The sequence below is a fragment of the Sceloporus undulatus genome, chromosome 5 (assembly GCF_019175285.1).
Source record: "Sceloporus undulatus isolate JIND9_A2432 ecotype Alabama chromosome 5, SceUnd_v1.1, whole genome shotgun sequence".
Lineage (NCBI taxonomy): Eukaryota > Metazoa > Chordata > Lepidosauria > Squamata > Phrynosomatidae > Sceloporus > Sceloporus undulatus.
Window position 1 is genome coordinate 33,486,692 of NC_056526.1, and position 22,035 is coordinate 33,508,726.

The 22,035-nt window shown below is 40.6% G+C and overlaps 1 protein-coding gene across 2 annotated transcripts in view; it reads right to left on the reverse strand.

The window, feature by feature from the left end:
- Nucleotides 1-4,381: 4,381 nt before the first annotated feature.
- The window catches only part of TMPRSS6 (transmembrane serine protease 6), a 49,625-nt gene continuing 31,971 nt past the window's right edge, over nt 4,382-22,035 (reverse strand). Inside the window, exons 11-18 of one of the 2 annotated variants that reach the window (XM_042468938.1) lie at nt 20,508-20,653; nt 18,110-18,208; nt 17,108-17,221; nt 14,194-14,310; nt 12,691-12,862; nt 9,424-9,695; nt 5,190-5,326; nt 4,382-4,800 (exon numbers count right to left, since the gene is read on the reverse strand). In XM_042468938.1, coding sequence (XP_042324872.1) covers nt 4,639-4,800; nt 5,190-5,326; nt 9,424-9,695; nt 12,691-12,862; nt 14,194-14,310; nt 17,108-17,221; nt 18,110-18,208; nt 20,508-20,653 — 1,219 coding nt within the window. In that variant the 3' untranslated portion in view covers nt 4,382-4,638. The remainder of the gene's footprint in view (nt 4,801-5,189; nt 5,327-9,423; nt 9,696-12,690; nt 12,863-14,193; nt 14,311-17,107; nt 17,222-18,109; nt 18,209-20,507; nt 20,654-22,035) is intronic. The other variant, XM_042468939.1, reaches the window with a different exon arrangement.

Genomic DNA, 22,035 nt, shown 5'->3' on the forward strand with positions numbered 1-22,035 from the left:
GCACATGTGCCATCGCCCCAGCACAGAGTTTGCCAGAGTTTGTTACTAGAAAGCCAGAGGGACACGGCCCTTTGCAGTAAATAAGTGGGGTCTGGGTTGCAGTTTGGGCACCTGGCCTTGAAAAGGTTCACCATCACTGGTCTACATCCTCTAACCTATGACACCTTCATTTCAGATTTCTGAACTGTTTGTGCAGGTCCCTCCCCACCTCTAAAATGTTATGCTGCTTCTAGTATGGGCTTTACCTGGGTATTTTTGTTCCCACCTTTGTTTTTAGCTCTGGCCACCAATGGAATGCAACCACTGAGAACCTCTATGAAATGAAATCCAGTTCTCAGGCCGAAGGAGGTTTAACATCTTCACTGTAATACTGGATAATATTTTGTTCCTTGATAGGCTTGAATACACTTGACACACACTCCAGCTATCAATAAACGAGCTCATTTTCAATAAATGGAGATGAGAAAAGGACATCTCCTGAAGGATCCATGAATAAGCAAAACAAGTGACTTCTAACAGAAAGCCAAACAGTTTTAGGGAGGAAGTGGATAACAATAATTCTCTTACGGGGAAAGTAGCTGTAAAATTGTGCCTGAGGATGCCAAGAACTCCTGAATAAATTTCACTGAAAATTACTTGGCAATGCAAACTAGATATTCTTTGTTGGAGATGGAAGGGTGGGTTGGAAAAGAGGTTCATTCCATAAAGCCACTCTGTTTCCATTTTATTTGCTCAGGAGACAAACCCTGTAACTGATTGTATTGTATGATAGGAATGACTAACATATGCAGGCATGGAGCCTGGATTTCTAAATGCATGTTTTTTTTCTCAAAAGCTTCACACATCCCTATTTCAGATAAAGAGAACCTTCTTTCTTGAGATTTCATTCGGTGGCGAGGCTACTACTAATAGATTTGTTAATGGCATTATTGGGAAGGAGATGGAGGGGGTTGCTTTTGTCTTCTATACACACAAGTTTTTTTTAATGTTCTTTACTTGAACTGGCTGAGCAATTTTATCTGGCTCAGAAGACATAGTCTGACATGAAATCTGAGTCCACAAGCCTTTGATGACGCAGAACTACTCTTTTCTGACTGGAAGTTGTATTTTGATTAAAATAATTTTATGGTGGAGTTCCATGTTGTTCAGAGAAAACCTACAATATGAGCACAGGCCCTTGTGAATTAACAGGCAACTGTTCAATTCTTGGAATATCAGAATACCTATGTGTTTCACTAAGGCACCAACAATAATCTCCCTCCTAACAATAATCAAGTTATAGCTATTGATTTGGAATGAGGAGTAATAAATATGCTTAAATCAAGTTGTTAGTTCCACCTGAAGTAGACTCAAATCTGGTGGGAATTTGATAAGTCCACACATATGTAAGCTTCACTGTTTTAATATGTTTACTTAGTGACCAACATTTGGATCAGGGCAAGCACCTGGATGCATTTGCTACTAACTCACAAAATTCAAATAGAACATGAGGCGGGTTCACTTCTTGGAGATGGTCAAATCTATGAATTTTAATTTCTCTCATTTCTCCATATTTCCCCTATCTTAAATTTGGTTCATCTTGAACTTTGATACCCCCCACCCCCCATATTAACATGGAAATTTTGTGTGCCTTTCTTCTATGCAAGCATTTTACATTAAAAAATTTCCTAATATACATATTTTCTTGCAGACACATTTCCTAACGTAATACATTTCTAAGCATCATTGTCATTAATGTATGTATTTTTATGTGCATCCCTCCCTTAATATACACGTTTTGGTACACTTCTTAAATTTGAGAACTCCATTACAAAATTCTGATGTTTGTGAACTTTGAAGAACAATTGAGTTATGGTTGGTATGAAATTAGGTAGGCACACTGAAATGTCAACCAAATGAATTTATCCCTGTCCCTTATAAGATATCAAGAGTGCACATAATATGAACAAGCTTTTGAGTTCATGAGACATTAGACTATTTGAATCAGTTCTTCTCTAAAACACTGGTGCTTTTGTTTTTGTGATCCCCTTTTAGAGTAGGTCCATATAGCAAAGGTGTTGTGGATATTTATTCTGTTGCTTATCTACAACATCCTGGGCTATTTTTACATTTGAAGTATATCTGATTGGTTCCTGAATATGTGTTGAACCTATTCTAGAACAAATTCTGGACAAGATCCAATGAAAATGCCATTTCCTCTAGCAATGATAATTTTCATCCTTCTTGTGGCATGATGGGCACCCAAAAACCTCCTCCACAGATCAGACAAACCCTCTGAAGCACTATTTCGGTGCCATTAAGGACTTCATGTGAAATAAGAGAAAGTCCTAATTTTGTTTGCACTGGATGTCAGAATAGATGGATGGTTGGAATGGTAAGGAGAAAACCCCCCTACAGTTTTTCTGAGGACTGCAAACCACATTTCTACAATTTTTTTAAAAAATTGAACTTTATTTTTGCTGTGAATCAAGTGAATTAGCCTCCTCTTGCTAGTAGAAGGCTCAGCCATGACAGTTTAAGATTGTCACCATGGACAGCTGAAAACTCTTCTGTCACTGGACATTTGGACAATATGTTTTAGTGCCTTGGTTTCTGTCCTAAAGCCCTGAAAAGTGCAGTTTTGTAAGGGAATTGGGATTCTTTATAGATGCTTGCTCAATGATGGCTGTTGGCTCTTGTTTCAGTGAGGTGATGAATCTGCTCCAGGTTTTAGTCCAAACTTTATAGTTTGGTTCTCAATCTATTCCAAGGTGCTGAATCTATTCTGGGGATAGGGTTCAGGACCTTAGCTCCCTTATTCAGATTACAACCCAGAATGGATTCATCACCCCACTGACACACAGGCACCATCCATTATCACTACCCTAATACTGTGCCTAGAACGACTTGACTTTGGTTGCTTTCTCTGGAATTCATATTGGGAAGTGAACCAGTTTCACACACTTGAAACTGATTTAAATTTGTAGCATAGATTCCTAATATGAAGGACTTACTTTACAATTATTGTAGGCATCATATGGTACAGCTGAATCAGAACCAGCCATTTCTTCACCAGATTTGCACACAATTACTTTGCCAGTCTAGCCACATTTATGTGGAAGTACATTCTGCTGAACACATGGACACTTGGGTTAGACTAAATGTGCATAGCAGGACATTGTTACTCATAGAAATAGATGGTGACATTTCCAGGCACGGATGGTGCATCTTATATATACGGTCAGCCCTCCATATCCATGAATTCTTTATCCACAGATTCAACTTTATCCACACATTCAACTATCTGTGGGTTGAAAATACAGTGGACCCTTGTTATATACTGGGGTTTGGTTCCAAGATCCCCGTGTATAATAAAATCCGTTTATGCTCAAGTCCCATTAAATATAATGACAGAGCAAAATGGTGTCCCTTATAAAAAATGGAAAATCAAGGTTTGATATTTGAAAGGTATACTTTTTGGAACATTTTCAAACCGTGGACGCTTGAATCCATGTATAAAAAAATCAGTGTATAAGAAGGGCCAACTGTATATTTAAAAATATACTTTCCAAAAAGCAAACCTTGATTTTGCCACTTTATATAACTATTTTACTATGCCACTGCATTTAATGGGACTTGAGCATCCATGGATTTTGGTATCCACATGGGGTCCTAGAACCAAACCCCAGCAGATATGAAGGGCCCACTATAGTACTGTTTATAGTGTGATGGTGTTAGTAGTTTGATATGAATTTTTTATCCATGACATGTAGATATTTTAGACTAATTATCTGGAGTGGATGTAGGCTCCTAATATACATGCAGATATCCTGATAACATGTGACAAAAAGGCATTTGGTACTCTAAAATAATGGTTTATGCACAACCTCAAAGTTGTGGCAGCTTCTAAGGAAAGTGTAACCTTTACCCTTTTCCAGATTCTGTGGGACAGGAGAATCAAAAACATGGGGCAGAATTGCTGTGGATGGGCTGCTGCTGGGTGTGGATGCAAGGCAGATGACTGTCCCTACAGACAAACAGAAGCATGTGGGGATCCTCAACAGTCAGTGATCACTGGGGGATGTTTTGGGGCAATAAAAGCTCCATTACATAGGACATTTTTTTCTTCTGATAATTCAGCACCAGAATAATGTGTGTCATACATCCGACATGGTATTCATCTTATATCCCAGCCCACTCCCGCTGACAGCATCTCCCTATTTTCAGTGTACCTGATAATCCTGAACACCCTAGAAATGAAGTTTTAAAATGTGTAAAGAAGGTTAGAAGGGATTCCAGTTGCAATCCACACCTTCACTGCCTTATTGTAATTTACTGACTGAAACCTTGTGATTATCTGTGTTGGACTATCTTCAAATTGCACCATAGAGACAGAGAATGGTACATCTCATTGTTTTTCATTGTAAAATCCACATTTTTTGATTTGAAAAATCTGTCTCACCTTCCATTAATGGTCTTTTAAAGTTCCTTCTGTTAATACATATGAACAAGATTCAATCAGTGCCTGAATATCAGGTAGGATTTTGTATGGGGTATCCCTACAGCTTCAAACACTGGAAAAGTAGAGTGAGGGCTGGAGGTGGCTCCTCTGGTCAGTCTGCGGCATCTCGCAAAGACAGAAAGAGGCCCAGGTACTTCTCAGCTGAACATTGTTTGCTTCATCCATTCCATCACACTGGTGATTCTGGTATAGACTCCATAGTGGTTGGGACGACCACATCCCATTCCCCAGCTTACCACACCAGCTAGAAACCACTTGCCACTGGATTCCTGACAAGCAAGAGGTCCTCCAGAGTCGCCCTATTAAAATCAAATAAAATAACTATCAGTTTGAGGGGGAAAACAAACTTCTGCTGGTGAATGAGTAGGAGGTAGCAGCAGATGGAAGCAATGTGTTTTGTTACACTGAGTAATGACTTGCATGTAAATAAGCTTATAATGGGGAGAAGATGTTTTTGAGCAAAATACATGTGAAATTTTTTCTTTTTCTTACCCCTGTAGGATAAAAAGGCCACTTGCCAGAATTTTCTCAGAGTATTCTCCACAATATTTTTTACCTTGTAAGCAGTTGCTATTCCCTCTCCGCCCCCATTTCTAGAACAATACTTTACCCAGAGATTGTGGAGGATGCAATATGGTGGCCAAACTGAAAGCTTTTCCATAAAGTAGAAACCAATGCTCAAATTTACCTGACAAGAGTCCTTATTGCCATCATGGTAGCCAGCACAAAGCATTCTCGGTGTGACCTGGTAGTGATAGGCCTCATTGCAAATGTCTTGTTGTATTAGCTGAACATCTGCTTTTTGCAAGATCTTACTAGTATGGCCTGTGCAGGGGGAGTGAATGGGTACAAGGTTAGCAAGACAAAGGAAAGAAAGAGGATATCTTTTTCTATTTGGAGATTTTCAGATAGGAGAAAAAGCTGGGAGTAAAAAGGCATACTCCTGGCATAATTGTGCGATCGCGCTGAAGATTTTCAGATGGACTTATCTGGTGAAGATTCAGGCATGTTCCAGCAACAAACCATTCATGGAACTCCCTTGTGAATGGTTTGTCGCTGGAGTATTTCTGGATCTTCACTGGATAAGTCTTGGATGAGCACAATGGGTCTGAAAATCTTCAGCATGATTGCATGATTATGCCGGGAATTTGCCTTTTACTCCTGGTCCCCCCCCCCCCCCCCGGTCTGAAATTTTCCTTTGTTTCAAATGCCCTTCTGTCTAGATTTTTACATTCCAGGTCTGGTCAGCTTCCTGACAGATTGGCATTCAGATCTTGGTTTTGGGCATGAAATAATCTTTCTCTCCCTCAGCGATCGGGATTTATATATTCAGTTGAAAAAATCTACAAAGCAGGGGTAAGAAGACTGGGCATCTAACAGGAGACTTCTGGGTGAGCTGTAGATGGTGGTCAATGATTTCTTATTTGCAACTGTAGAACGAGAGAGAGAGAGAAAAAATGAACCCCCACCACTCAAAAAACCTAAATTGTATTGTCAAAATGAAGAAAGCATGGGCAACCAGGAAAATATTTTTGTGTGAAAGGACTGCAAAGCTCTATTGAGTCTCATCGCTCCAAGTAAATTAATTCCTTTGAAATCCTTAAATTCTTTATGTCCTGTTCAAGTGTTAGGGAAAGTGTCTATAGCATACATATGAAGAAGAGGAGTGCTTCAATCCTGCCCTCCTCCAGTGTCACTTTCATCCCTGTGCTCATGTGTAGAGAAATTCTGTGAAGATTAGAATTCCATTGTGAAAAAGAGTATAAGGATGCAAAAAAAGTATTACTCTCATTTTTTTTCTTTTGTGATAAGAAATGGAGTCTTGAAACAATGAGACATCCTGTCCAAGAAAGAGTGTCTACCAAATCTGCCAAATTTCCATAATTTAAGACTTTTTGTAAATTAATGATTTTTGGAAAAACTTGGATTTTGGAGAAAAATGCTTCTTGAGCAGAAAGGCATGCACTTTGTACAAAATACACTGGCATATTATAATGCAATTATGGATTTGTATTCTAGAGTTACATATCTATAACTGCTCCATGTTCAGTTTTATATTACATATTCACGATCATGGCACTATAACTGCCATTCTGAATCCTACTTAAACTCTAGGGAGCCATACCAGGTGATGTAGGTTTGTTTTGTTGGTGATAAGGAGGCACAAGGAAGATGTTTCCAGCCCCTTCCTGCCAGTGAATGAGGCTGAAATGATAAGAATTTCTATACCGGTCACATTTTTTTTGTCATACTGCAGATTGCCGGCAGGAGGGGGCCACAAATCTCATTCTTCTTGCACCACAACTGACATCTGAACAGACCTCCATCAGTGCAGCTGCTGGCTGTTAAGGTAGGTTTGGGGGACTGAGCAGGAGATGATACTTAGTTATGTATTTGCAACTAACTGTGCAATCCTTACTCAAAGATAGGCTAGCAGGATTGGGTTAGGATGAGATATAAGGCACTTGTGCTGCCTGAACTGGCCTTAGGCAAGATGAACTTCCTTTATGCTGGCATAACCAACTCCTTTGTACTGCCTGATCTCAAATGTCAGCTATCTGAGAGATCAGCTAGCACATGGTTTGAGATCAGTTGGCTAAAGAGTTAAAATGTGGTGGTGCAGGGGTGGAGCAGGGGAGAAGTTGAATTATACCACATCCAAACCTTACTCAGCCCAGAAACACAAGCACAAAGTTAGGCCAAGGTTAGGGTTGGTCTAAATTATTCCCAACACATGCAAGCCAATGTGACATCCCTCAAAATAAAATGTTGGGGTCTCAGTCCATCTGACAGAACCACACGTATCCTAGAAGGACCAGGATTTTGATATAGCACAGCTTCAGCCAGCCTAATAAAAGCTTTTGGCTCACTTGATGGGTTAGGATTTCACTATTAGTCAGCAACATAGGATCTGCACACTATTTTTGGGGTATTTTTTTTTCACAAAAAAGTTTTTGTGGAAAATATTTTTTTTATAAAATAGAGCTGAAGTATGGAAAAAATATTCAAAATTTTGCAAAAACTCTTATAATCTTACCCAAGCAAAAAAACTTTGAACTTTTTTGTTCCTACATAAAGAACAAAATACTTTTGAGATGCATGGCATTTGTAAAGGATTCTGATCTCAGATCCCCCTCCCTACATTGAAATCAAGAGTTTCCCTGCAGAGCAGTGCAAGTTTTCCCACATTTATTTGCTGCACCCCTGAAGTAATGTGTTCAGGTGACCAAGTTTTTCATTAGCTTGATATTTCAAAGCGAAAAGGAGATTGAGATCCAGTTCTGGCTGACATACAATCACTCAAGAAGGGCTTCTGACTCCTCTCTGTTTAATGACAAAATGACTTTCTCAAACAAAATCAGGCAGGTGAAATAAAAGAAAATTTGGGATAGTCAGAAGTGGACTTTTGCATGAAAGCACACTTCACCTCTGGTGTAGCTAATGAATTCCTGGGCTTATTGTGTACCAGAGACTGTTAAGGAAAATGCAACATGGGATATACAGTGATAGAAATAAAACATTTATGTGAGTCACTATGACTAAGCAAAAGCAATTAAGAAGCCACACAGGTGTAAAAGATAATGTAATTAGCAAGTCCTAAATGCCAAGGACAGAAATGCAGAGTGGATAATTGAAAACACCTGAGAATTGTTAAGTGGACAAGGTGAGATGATGAAATCATTTAATTATGGGTTGAAATATGAGAACCAATGAGAATGGATGTACACGCCCACTGGGTGGAAACTGACAAGAGTGGGTGGTGTTTTCCAATGGCTATAATAATTGTTATGAATCCCAATGTATTTTGTGGGTAGTTGTGGAGTAGTGTGGATAGTTGTTGGATGGTTGTGGAGTATTGTATATAGTAGAATAAAGTAGATCTTTTATATAAGACTACTGAGTTGTCTGGTGTCTTGACTGAAGATACAAGAGCCAGCAGGATCCTGAAGAAGTGTGAAGACTTCTGTGGAGCAAGAGTGAGAAGGCTTGGAGAGTTTGTCAGGGTCTTCAGCCTATTCTCTGAAACTCTGCTGCTTTAGAGCAAAGCTTTAACCACTGGCCAAAACTGGTCAGCGCCGGTGCATAACAAGGTGGTGAGTTAGAGCCAGAGGTGAAGAGCTACAACTCCCATCATCCCTGACAGAGACACCATAGTTGTTAATTAGAAATGTCAGCCATTTGTATCTGTCTCTGGATGGTGGCTCTTGGAATGCTAGTAAAAAACAAATGAACTGAACAAGCCTGGGTACAGCTGGGGGAGCAAAATTAGATCATTGTTCCCCAAAGAGAATTCTGTCCCCCAATTAAATCTTTCAGTTCTCAAATTTCTAGCACTGTAGTAAGTTACACCTTTAGCTGATCTTTTAGTAATACAGTTTGGGCATCGAAAGGCAAAATGAGAAACAGAATGTGAATGCAGCAAATATCAGAGATCTAGACACGATTGACTTTCAACATCTCACCATCTGAAATTTGGATATTTAGAGGGAGAAGCAAAATTTCATTAAGGGCAGAATTCTTCTTTTGGTAGGTAATGCCCTCATTTTGTATCCCTATAGCTACAACCCAGTAAATAAGTCTGATGTCTGCCTGTTTGACCAATACATTACTTCTGCCTGATGTTATGCAAATGATCCACTAAGGGGAGCTTTAGAGAACTTTGCTGTAAAATAGATTTTAATGACACTGAATTTTTGTTTGTTATTCCACCTTGACCCTTCTCATAAGATATTAACTAATGGGAATTGGAAATCTGAATGAAATATTTGACTAGGATATCTATTTTGACTAAGTAAGCATTATCTACACCCTTCTCTGCAAAGCTGAGGTTTCCTCATGATCACTTCCAAGTACACAACATCTGTTAAGATTCTTCTGAAATGATCTTTTAACAAAAATGAGACCCACAGTGCTGCAAATACCTCCTTCCTTGACTGCCCCCCAGCCACTGATCCAGCACAGAAGGCCAGGTTCAAACAGATGGGAGCTGGCAGGTAGACAGATGGGATGGATGAAGGCAGAAAAGATAACTGGATGGTCAAGCTGCAGAAGTGCCACATCATAGTCATGGCTATCTTCTTCATAGTAGGGGTGCTGCAGAATGCGGCTCACTTTGAAGGAGACCTCATTGGGGCTGCTGACATTCAGAAATTGCTTGCCAAGATAGACAGTCCAGACAGTAGGAGAAGCCTGGCTAGAAGAGAAACAGGGATTTGAAAATGTCTCAGCAAGATTTCATATGCTGCTCCTTTTCTCTGACTCTCATCAGGGCTGGTCTTACCATTAGGCATAATGAGGCAGTCTTTTCAAATGGCAGACACTGGCTTTTGTGAACTACAGCTACCAGAATTTCTTAGCCAGGTTGGGCGCTGGCCAGGTAGAGTGGAGGATTCTGTGAGCTGGTAGTGGTTCATTGGGGTAGAGAGGTCATTTTTATCAGCTGATTTTAGGTCATTTTCAATGCAAATGTCACAGGCTGAATCTGAGACCTTCTGTTGTACAGCTCAGCTCCTTCCCTCTTAATGGCAAGCCTCCATCTGCTGGATATAGTAATTATAAGTTCTTTTGTGGGGGATTCTCCTTGACGTATCCCTCCATCCTTTCATAGGTCGGTAAAATGAATACCAGCTTGTTGGGGGCAATTGGCTAACACACCGTAAACTGCTTAGAGAGTGCTGAGCTCACTATGAAGTGATATAGAAATGTAATGTGCTATTGCTATTTTAGCTGAGAGGATTGTCTTTGGGGACATTGAAAGTTCATGATAATTTAGTATCATAGACCAAGTGTGGAGGATAAATTGGTTTGGTTTGCATTTTGATGTGAAGCTACCTTATTCACACTTACTGAACCAATTTGAAAATTCTATTATCCAATCTCATTTTTTAAGTGAATTAAATGCAGTATATGCAGACATTGGGGAAGTGCACACAAAACATATATGTTAGTGAAAACAATATAAAATGTGTCCTATTAGGGGAAATGTCTTGCAAAATATGCAAAAGCTATCCAAAAATGCATAAAAATAGGAAAATGCACATAAAATGTGTGCCAATGCTCATGTAAACTTCACAAAAATGGGCAAGCTGATGTGTAAGTGTGAAGAAACCACCTTAAGAGTAATGAGAAATGGAGAACATTAGAAAATTAGAAAGGCCATGTTGGACCAGACCAAAGGCCTGTCTAGTGCAACATTCCATTTGTGCGATGACCAATCACTGACCCATGGTAAGCTCACCAGCAGGACACAAGTGCAGCTGCACTCTCCATCTTGCATGGTTACAAGAGGGGCATATTTCCTCTGACCATAGAGGTCATATATGGCCATCTTGACCAGTAGCCAGTGATGACCCCACCCCCATGAAATGTTCCAATCCCTTTTCAAAGCCATCTAAGGCTACATCTGCACTGCACAAATAATCAAGTCTGATAGCTCAATCCTATGGAATTTTGGGAGTTTGCAGTTTGTTGTGGCACCAGAGCTCTCTTGCAGAGAAGGCTAAATGTCTCATAAAACTACAATTCCCAGAATTTCATAGCATTGAGCTATGGTAGTTAAAAATTGTGACAGACTGGATTATTTCTGCAATGCAGATGCAGCCTAAATTGCAAGCCACAATTAACTTTTGTGCCAGTGAGTTCTACAGTTTAAGTATAAAGTGTGTAAAGAAGTGCTTCCTTTTATTGGTCCTGAATGACCCACTATCCATCATCAAAAGATGAGCCTGGCTAGTATTATGAGAGTGAGAAATGCTTCTCTCTATTTCTCTACACCTTGCATACTTCGTAAACCTCTCTATTTCTCTGTACCTTGCATACATTGTAAACCTCTATGACGTCTCCCTTTACTTGCTTTTTCCTAAACAAAAGAGACACCAATGTTGCAATTTTCCTCATAGGGAAGATGCTTCAGTCTCATGATTGTTTAGTTGCCCCTTTCTACACCTTTTCCAGTTCAACAATATCTGTTTTTAGGAGCTACACAGTGTTACAGGTGGATCCACACCATAGATTTCTACAAGGGCAGTATGATACTGACCATTTCATTTTCAATTCTCTTTCTAATTATTCTCAACATCTGATTTTTTTAAAAAACAGTAGCCACTCACTGGGTCAACATTTTCATTGAACTATCTATCACTACCCCAAGGTCAATTGCTACCAGCTTTGATCTCATGAATCAACCAATGGCCAAGAGTCAAAATGGTTCTGCATTTGGGACTCTGCTATAGCTCCCCTATCACCACCTCCAGGACTCACCATTTTGGTATTATAGCCACTCATTCATTCACAGCTATTCTATTACTGTTGGAGGGGATCTAAGAAGTGTTCACTATGCCCCCATAGCAACTGAGGACATCTTAGGACATCAGTGAGATCTGCTGGTGTTCTCCAGAAGTTTCAGTGGATGATTTCACTGATCTGTGCCTGGCTATGGTACCATAGACATTCTCTAACCTCCTCCATTCTCTACTAGCTATGCAACATCAAGGAGAGTAGGATAAATGGGGAGGGCTTTGGTCATTGCAGACATTGGTAGAGAACACCAATCTCTGCAATTACCAACCAAAGACATACTCAGGGTTAAGTTGGACCTATGCCAGTTTATGTCACTAACAGGAGCTAGCCTTTATGAAAATGGGCTTTTTTGGTCCCACTTTACCTACACTAAGAATATATCCATGTTACACAATTATAGCACTTTGATTTCACATTAATCTTCATGGATCTTTCCCAAGGAATCCTAGGATTTGTAGTTCCAGGAGGTGCTTATGAAACTATGTGCTGGAAATCTCCAGTGCTGTTATTTATTGCCAGAGAACTCCACTGATGTAATTTAGGGAATTAGAATAAGTACTTTCATATCTCAAACTTCCATAGTATGGAGCCATGGCAACTAAAGTGGTATCAAACTGCTATAACTGTGCAGTGTAGATACATCCTGAGTCTCATTTCCCAAGTTACTGCCTATTCTTTTGGAGCTCTGCAAATGCATTTGTTTTCTCCCCACCCTAAATATTGCTACACAATCCAAACTCCACATTTAAACCAGATTGGACAGAATGATACCTTCCTAAAATGGACAAAAACACACATTGGATTTAGATGTAGGGATTATCCAAGTAAGCAACTCAAATTGTTTCATTTATAATGTGCTTTCAACTCCACTTTCCATCACCTCCATTTACCTGTCTTCCTGGAAACAGTGAGCAGCAGCGATCACCCAGCGATCTGCAATTAAAGTTCCACCACAAACGTGGTGCCCACGAACTTGCAGACTAGCTTGCCATGGCCACTCCCCTTCCGCAGAATGAGTGCCACCCAAAATCCGGTTTGTTGAGACCTCCTGCTCTCCACATTCTGAAGGAAACAGAGGGAATCTCCATAATTCAGAATGATTGTTTAATGCATCCTTCCCCAACCTAATACCCCCAACAAATGGGATTGGATTACAAATCTCATTGTCCTCCATGATCTTTTTTTCTTGAGTCCTTTGTGATGGAAGTAACATATTTTTAAAAGCTATGGCTAAAGAAAACTCTAGTTCAGGCTTTCCTTTATTACTGGATCAGATGCAATTAATCCTTTCTCAGGCCGGGGATGATGGGAATTATAGTGGTGCAGATCTCTCATATGTTACGGCCAACTTTCAATTCATCTGCTCCTTTGTCCTGTATTGTTTCCTCCCAAAAGACAGAGGAAACTTTTTACTTTGACTTTCTGCACCAACAGAATATTTGTATAAGAAAAAAAAGATGGCTCTTCAGCATAACATAAATCAAGAATTTTGAGTCTTCTCCAAGCTGGGCATTTAATTACTGTACATCTGCTGCATCCCTTAAGATCTGTCTGACATCATTATTACTGTCTGAGATTTTAACAGCCCAAACTTACGCTTCTCTACTAATAAGCAAACACTATAAAGTTCAGTAGGATGGGCCTTATTCCCATATACACATGCACAGCAAGGACAACAAAGAGTATTATGGCAATTGAAGAATAGAAAATTCTATCTGGCATAGACTTTCATGAACTTCATTTCATTGCATTGCATCTGGCAAAGTGAACTGCAGTCTAAGAAAGCTTACACCAGATAAAACCTGGGGCCAAAACAGATGGCCCCAAAATGCCTGATTGGGGATACTACGGCACTGCATGCCACAGCACAGCAGCAAGACCACACCACACCCCAGCCTGGTGTTTTCCTGGTGCAAAAAGAAGCAGCAGAAAGCTGTTCATTTTTGCACTGGGAAAAGGGCACCTTTACATGCTGTGCTGCTGGAGCACAGAAAAACTGCCACCATGTGGGCAGCAGGGCAGCTTCATAGTATGTTCCTGGCATCTTGGGGGCATATGTGGATACACCATGCCCCCAAGATGCAGGGAACATGCCACATTTTGCCGGTCTGTTTTCCCTGTTGCTTGTCCTTAGTGAGGTTCCATAAGACTCTGGTCTAAATCCATGTATTAACCTTAGCTAAAACAGTCCCACTTCTTGTACTCAGATGTGGTACTCTAGGAAGTAGCTACCTATCCAGCTGATTCTCTACACAGAATGGAGGGATTGCCATCTTGCCCTTTGCCTCAAGCAGCATATTATCATTGTCTGGCCCTGTTATAAGAAGAATGAGTTCTCCTAGTTCAGCTGTTGTTATTTAAATATAATAGATCTTTTCTCATTAACCTCTTACCACAGAGCATTTCATCAGACTGATCCTTGCAGTCAGGAACCGAGTCACACTGGGGGTTCACTTTCTTCACACAGCTCCCATCAGCACACTGGTAAGTGAAAAGTCCACAGGGAACTTCTGGAATGACAAATTTGTGAGGATGGAAGGGACTGAGATGTTCCTTGAATATTGCTACTGTCACAATTTAAACTGCCTGCAAACATCCACTGAGGAGTGATCTGTGGCTTCAGAAAAACAATGTGGCACAGCTCTCTTTGAACCAAATAATAACCCTGACTATCAACCCCATCAACATTTCCTTTCCAATCATGGGTAGTTTTATGGTAAGACAAAAGTAAAACAACAACAACAACAACAACGGCTGAAATACTGAAGTAGATGAGGCAGGAAAGATATATAACAGAGGTAGTTCAGAATAAGGATGTAAATCCCTACTTACTGTATTTCATTCCTGCATGAAAGAATATTATTTGGCCAACCATTTTTTTTCATTTGGGGATTTTTTTCCTGCAAAAAATCATTTGTACAGAGCTTTCTGTGCACCTTTTCTGAAAATATGCTGCTGCTGTTTTATTATTATTGGGGGCACTGCTTTGCGGTGGTTCCGGTCCTTCCTCTCGGGCAGGTCTCAGAGGGTGCTACTCGGGGACTGTAGCTCCAGTAAGAGGTACCTCACTTGTGGGGTTCCTCAGGGGGCTATTTTGTCCCCGATGTTATTTAACATCTATATGAAGCCGCTGGGTGAGATAATACGGAGTTATGGTGCTGGGTGTTATCAGTACGCTGATGACACCCAAATCTATTTCTCCGTATCTCGTTCGTCGGCCTCAAATTCCGATGGCATCTCTTCTCTCAATGAATGTCTCCAGGCGGTAATGGGCTGGATGAGGAAAAACAGATTGAAACTGAATCCAGACAAGACGGAGGTGCTCATGGTAGCGGCCCCGAAACCAAGAATTGGGTTGCAACCTCCAGTCCTGGATGGGGTCACACTCTCCTCCAGCGACTGTGTTCGCAGTCTGGGGGTGCTCCTTGACTCGTCGCTCCTGATGACAAATCAGGTAAATGCGACGGTCAGGAGTGCCTGTTATCAGCTTCGGCTGATACGCCAGCTGCGCCCTTTTCTGGAAGTAAGGGATCTCGAGACGGTTGTGCACGCACTGGTAACCTCACGCCTTGATTTCTGTAATGCACTCTACATGGGGCTACCCCTGTGCTTGACTCGGAAATTACAGCTGGTTCAAAACATGGCAGCCAGGCTTGTGTCAGGTACATCTAGGAGGGACCACATTACTCCGGTTTTGAGGTCCCTCCACTGGCTGCCTATCAGCTTCCGGGCCCAGTACAAGGTGTTGGTTATCACCTTTAAAGCCCTAAATGGCTTGGGTCCAAACTATCTTAGAGACCGCCTCCTCCCGTACAATCCTCCCCGCGCTCTCCGGTCCTCTGGGAGGAACTTACTGCAGCCTCTAAAATCTAGGCTTGCGGCAACCTCCCAGAGGGCGTTCTCTGCTGTTGCCCCCAAACTCTGGAATGACCTGCCGGATGAGATCCGTCAGATAACATCATTAGACAGCTTTAAAAAAGCGGTCAAGACGGATCTCTTCCGGCAGGCCTTTCCAGATTAACCATCCCGGCCCAGGTTCCCTGATTCCCTCATTCCTCCCGTGGCCCCATCTTAGAGATGGTTGAGGATCAACAGAGGGATATCAGGGTTTTTTAGTTTTAATTGCTGTTTTTATCCTTGATATTGTATTTTTAATATGTTATACTATTTAATACTGTCTTAAGGGGGGGAGGGATAAAGTGTTTTTAATTGTCATATTTTATATTTTACTGTTGTTAACCGCCCGGATTGGTTTGCCAGAGGGCGGTATACAAATAAATATTATTATTATTATTATTCAAAAAACTCGTTTTTGTGCAAAAAGCCTTTGTGTTTTTTCTGTTGTTGTTGCCTAAATGAATTTTCCTCACACACACACACAAAAATCCCCAAATTTTGAAAAATCTCATAATGGTTCTATGGTTATTCTTTAGGATGTCTCAGTATGTCCAGATAACTTTTCTCATTATTGAAACAAAAAGGCAAGTATTTACATCCTTAATACAGAGATATCATGGTTAATCTAGAGCCACAGTGCAAGTTAAATGACGGTTTATAATAAATAAATGAAATGACATCCTTAGAAATTATCACCTCTTCCAAAAAAAGTAGTAGTATGGGGACAGTGAACGTACACTAATCTAGACTGGAACTGCAGTGCGAATGAAGAGGCTAATCTTTTCACTCTGTGTCATTTTGCCACTGAATGCCATTTCTCCAATTTCCTCTTTGCCTCCCCAAAGCTGCTATTTGCTGCAAAAAGAGCTTGACTGGCAGGGAAGAGAAGTTAGGGGCGAAACAGAGCACCGCAAGGGTGGATTGGGGCCATGGCAACTGCTTGTAAAAAGGTGGTTTTTCCTACCCACCATGGCTGGAAGCTGTCTTTAAGGCACTCTGGCAGTATGCAACATGTAAACGCTGTGCCACTGGAGCACATAGAAGCTGCCCACGTGTGGCCAGCTAGGTGGATTGAAGCCATCTTCTGGACGTCTTGGGGGCATGTGTCATCTGTACTCCATGACTGCAAGCCTGCTGGCTTTTTATGCCTGTGTTTTGGCCCTTAGTTAATTTGAGTGTCATTTTTCTAGAAGAGATTGGAATATACACTTAATAAAGAAAACAAATATTTAATCCAGATAAGGCTAAGAAAGAAATATATCCACAGCCTATGCTAACTGGAAGCCAGCATATTGTTGGGAAAAAACATGCCACCGACAATCTATTTTGGATGCCAGTGTTCTGGTGAAGCATAGCTTTGTGTCCCCATACCATGAAGGAACAACAACAACAACAACAACAACAACAAACCTTCATTGCATTCTTCCTCATCACTGCCATTGATGCAATCAAGATGTTTATCACAGACCTTAGAGAACTCAATGCAGGTGCTGTCTTCCTGACACTGGAATCTCCCTGGGCAGACTGGCAAATTTCAAAGCACAAGAAGAAAAGAATAATTGGGAAGGGAGATTTGTGGGGATGGAAGGGGATGGTCATTTGATATTAGTTTGTAGTTTTTAATAACTTTCTAAGAAGAAATGCTCACTGCTTTGCCTTGCATTTTTCTATTTTGTTTGAAATCAGTGTCCACTCATTCTTGTAGTTACTTTGGTGGCCCCACTGAATAGCTGACATTGTGTACAAATTATATTTGTACCATCCACCCAATATTTTTTCTCTCTGATCAGAACACAAAGACAGTAGTAAAAATGCTAGATGGAACAATGCATTGATCCAGAAGTGCTTGTGTGTGTGTGTGTGTGTGTGTGTGTGTGTGTGTGTGTGTGTGTGTGTATATATATATATATATATATATATATATATATATATATATATATGCCTGGTGTCTTTCTGCTTTACAGACTGTCTTCTGTCAATATTTATTGAATAGCCCTGGGGCCGTCTAAAAATACCTCAAAAATAGTAATACAAACAATAACACACACGCACGCACGCACACACACATTAACTGTCTTCTACTTGATGGGCTCTTGGAAGGCACCTCTGAGAACACCCCTTTCCCTCAACCTAAAGAGATAGAGATCTAGAGTTTCTGCTGATGTTCAGTCAGCATCCTCCAGGATTATTTCATAAATATAATATCTTGTTGGTTTTGGAATGAAGATGTGGCTGAAGGAAGTTTCTCAGATATATTAACCAGTGGATGGGAATAGCCCTTCCTGTATGAAACTTATTAATTTTGGGGAAGGTTTCTCTCACTCTAGAGTTCCTTGTTGAATAGAATATGCAAACCAATACATCTGGCAATGGAGTGGAAGGATGGAATGGAAATAAAGAGTGAGCACTCACCACAGTTTCTCTCATCCAGTCCATTGGGGCAATCCTGGATGCCATCACAAGCTGGCACACACAGTCCATTAACTGAGCAAAGGAACTTTCTGGGGCAGGCTAAAAAAGACAAAAGAATGGTAGTGGCTGAGATTACAGATGGTGTGTGTGGATAGCATAACTATTCTGTACACACAGCTTTGACTCCCACTAGGGAGCTGCCAAGCCCCATGGGGCAACTGATATGACCATAAATGGTCATGGAAGAGTAGTGGCAGCAAGAAATTTGACCAGGCAGTATGAGCTATTCTTCCTTTGCCTCTGGCTGCTGCCACACTGCAGAATTAATCCAGGATGAAACCGCTGTAACTGTCATGGCTTCTTCCTATGGAATCTTGGGATTTGAAGTTCGTTGTGACAGAAGAGCTCTCTGACAAAGAAGATTAAATATCTCACAAAACTACAAATCCCAGAATTTCATAGCATTGAACCATGGCAGTTAAGGTGGTGTTGAACTGTATTAGTTCTGTAGTGCAGCCTCTGTCTAACAAATGGTAGGTAGATGAGATGTACTGTCCACTTCCCAGTTATTTCTGTCACTCTGTGCTGGGCTACACTGAGACAGTGGCCCCAGAGATTGTGGCAGCTGATTTGGATGGGCTACAAGAAGCTAGAACTCCCCTCTTGCACCCTATTCTAAGAAATTCAACATGATGTAGCAGTCTGAGCATTGTACTAATACTCTGTAAACCAGGGTTCAAGCTACACTCTGTCATGGGAATCCATTGGGTGACTTTGGGCAAGTCACACTCTCTCAGCCTGAAAAGAAAGCAAAGACAAACCCTTTTTGAACAAATCTTGCCAGGAAAACACCATGACAGATTTGCCTTAATGTCACCATAAATCAGAAATGTCTTGAAGGCACACAACAGCAACAGCCCAATTCAGAACAGGACATATACACATGTGAAGCATATATGTGTCACTAAAGATTCAGGCCAGTGCATTTAGGATGCTCAAACAAAATTTAATTCAAAGGTTACATGCATTCTGCAAAATTGTATTTGTATGTGATTGCATCTCCTCCCTCAGGATACACTAGGAAAGGGGCAAAATATTTTGAAATCAAAGAAATTAGTTATAAAATTCTGGGACAGAAGAGTGAAAAGCAAGGTGGCCACTTTTTCATATCCTCCTATTTACCTTCCTTGATTATTTTAGCAGGAGTTTCATCAAATCTAAGAAGCCTTCCATCCATGAAACATTTTCATGCATGGCTGAGACATTTCATCCATGAAATATTGAATGTGGAATTAGGAAACTTGGTGCTGGTCTACACATAAGTGTACTATGAGAAATGGTGCTTCACACTGACAGTTAATTGCCTTCACTTTCCTGCACAAATTCGTATCTATTCACATCTATTCACTTTCCCTCTGCCACAAATTCACAGCCATTCAAATGTATGCTAAGCAGATGGATGGCCACATGTGAGATAATGTGCATTTCTTTAGATTTCAGCAGATAGTCTGGTAAAAACTGCAAAACCTTGTTCCAGAGCTTTTCAGCTCCCTCTCCCAAAAGCCCAGACTCTTGTAGATTGCACATGGCTGGATCATATTCTATTCAACTGCAATGAGGAGCATTTTAAACATGTAGATTAGTCCTTGCATCTAAAATATATTGTAGAAGTGGGAAAATCTGACATTTTCACTGTAAGTTATATAATATAAACAAAATGCATGTCAACTTGCATGGACACACACAGAAAGAATCCCTGGAGTGCTCCAGACCTTTCAGAGCTCATGGATACTCCAGACCTTCCATGTGTGCATGCCCATGCAAGTGCCCATGCATTTTTTATATGTTTGTGTAAGAACATTAGCTTCCTCTCTGGCTATTTGTTCTTTCTCTCCCCGTCTTCCATCTATAGTACTTGCCTACCTGCCTATTTTCAATCTCACTCCCTTCCTTCCTCTCCCTCTGTCTTCAACTGCTTGCTCACCTTCAAAGAGAGAAATTGGGACATTTTAGAAGCAGCTGAAAAAGTAGGACAACAAAGGATTAATCTGGACTGTTCCTGCCAAACTGGGACATTTGGAAAGTATGAGATTTGGGAATTCTAGGTAGGGAGTGCCCATTAGCAGCATCATATGAAGAATCTAATAAAGTCTGGTGCCATTTGGGAACGAGAGGGATGTTTTTTTTAAAGATAATTTATTTTAAGAGAAAACAAAAATCCCAAGATGCTAATGCTCTACGTCCACATTTCTGGTTGCTCTTTAGTCTGTAAACCATTTACATTAATCAAGACAACAAAGCTCTTACGAAGAGGGCATGATTTGATTTCTCCATAATATTTCACATACCATAACTGGATTGCTGCTGCTGTTGCTAGAAAGTTCAATGTTGTACTTACGATCTGATTGATTATATAGGCTGTACGCAGCCTGCACACCAGGCCCAGTTAGGGTGATCTGGGAAGTGAAGTTGATAGTGACACCAGCGCCGGATACTACAGGGATCCGTTCAGCATAGGCTTGCAAAGTCCGTAGGCCACACAGCCTGATTTTTAAAAGGGAGGAAGGAAAAGAGCAGACAGTATATCCTATAAGTGACATTGCTTTCATGTAATATGGGAAAAGAGAATCAATAATGTGCTTTACTGTAGAAATGCAGAAGCAATACAGAAGCAAATATTAGCCAGCCAGATGCAGATCTGGTTCTAGGTTTGAGAAGCCCCATGACAAAGCATCCTCTCTGTAACCTTCCTTTCTGAATAGGCATATCTGTTGGTAGTGGCAGGATGTGCATTTCCCCAGTGTAGAGGGAAGGGCCCCTGCCACCTCTTTAAAAATGAATTGCCACACCTGGAGATTTCCAAGAGAGACAAATCACCCTTTTCTGTCAGAAAAAAAAGGGTGGCACAGAGGGATCAAGGGTCATGAAAATATAACCTTGGTGGCCACATGCAACTCACAAGTAAAGTGCCCAGATGTCCTCCTTTCCCAAGACATTCTATATTTCAACCTTCTGTCCAGGAGGAATCCCCAAATGCACAATGTTTGCTGTTTCCCTTCAAGACATTCATCTACTGCAAATAGATGGATCCTTCCAAAGTTCTTTACTCTTAGGAGCATCAGCAGACAAGCCTTACTCTCAGAGTTCAGGGCATGTTCAATTTTTGGAGGGGAAAAATACAGCAAGTTAAGCAATTGGTTGCTTGAGGACACATTGCAAATGTTGAAAGTGTTTTTCCCCCTTAATTTCAGCACAATGGACAAATGAAAGGGATAATTGAAATGTAGATTCAGTCAAGGGTTTGTTGCTAGTAAAGTACAATTTTAAGTATTTATCTTGCTCAAAGTTCTGTAAGTATATCACAAGCCAACAAAGCATTTTAATGAAGTTAAGTTCATCAGAAAAATAGGGCTGCGTATATAATAAAATACAATATATGCAATATAATGTGGTGTAGTGGTTTCTGGACACCAGAGTTTGATTCCCAACTCAACCATGAAACCTACTGGATGACCAAGGGAAGATAATGGCAAACCTTTTCTAAACAAATCTTGCCAAGAAAACCCCATGATAGGTTCATCTTAGGGTCGCCTTAAGTCAGCAATAATTTGAAGGCACACAACAACAGCAACAACAATGTAGCTGTAACTATACCATATGAAATGGATGAATGTGTGGGTGGCTGTGTGTGCATTTAGCTTTTATTTTGCAATGTCCTACATTTTTATTGAATATCTACATTTTGTTGTGCCTTGTCCTCTTTTGTGGTGAGGACATGTGGTCACTTTGACCACAAGTACAGTTTGTCCATCCTTGATGTAAAATAAATTAGGAAGGTCACATTTTTTCCTGATACAGACTCAAGTGCTGTTAAAAGATGCAATAGGAAATCCAAGAACTGCAGCTCTCCCTGGTCTGGAGACATA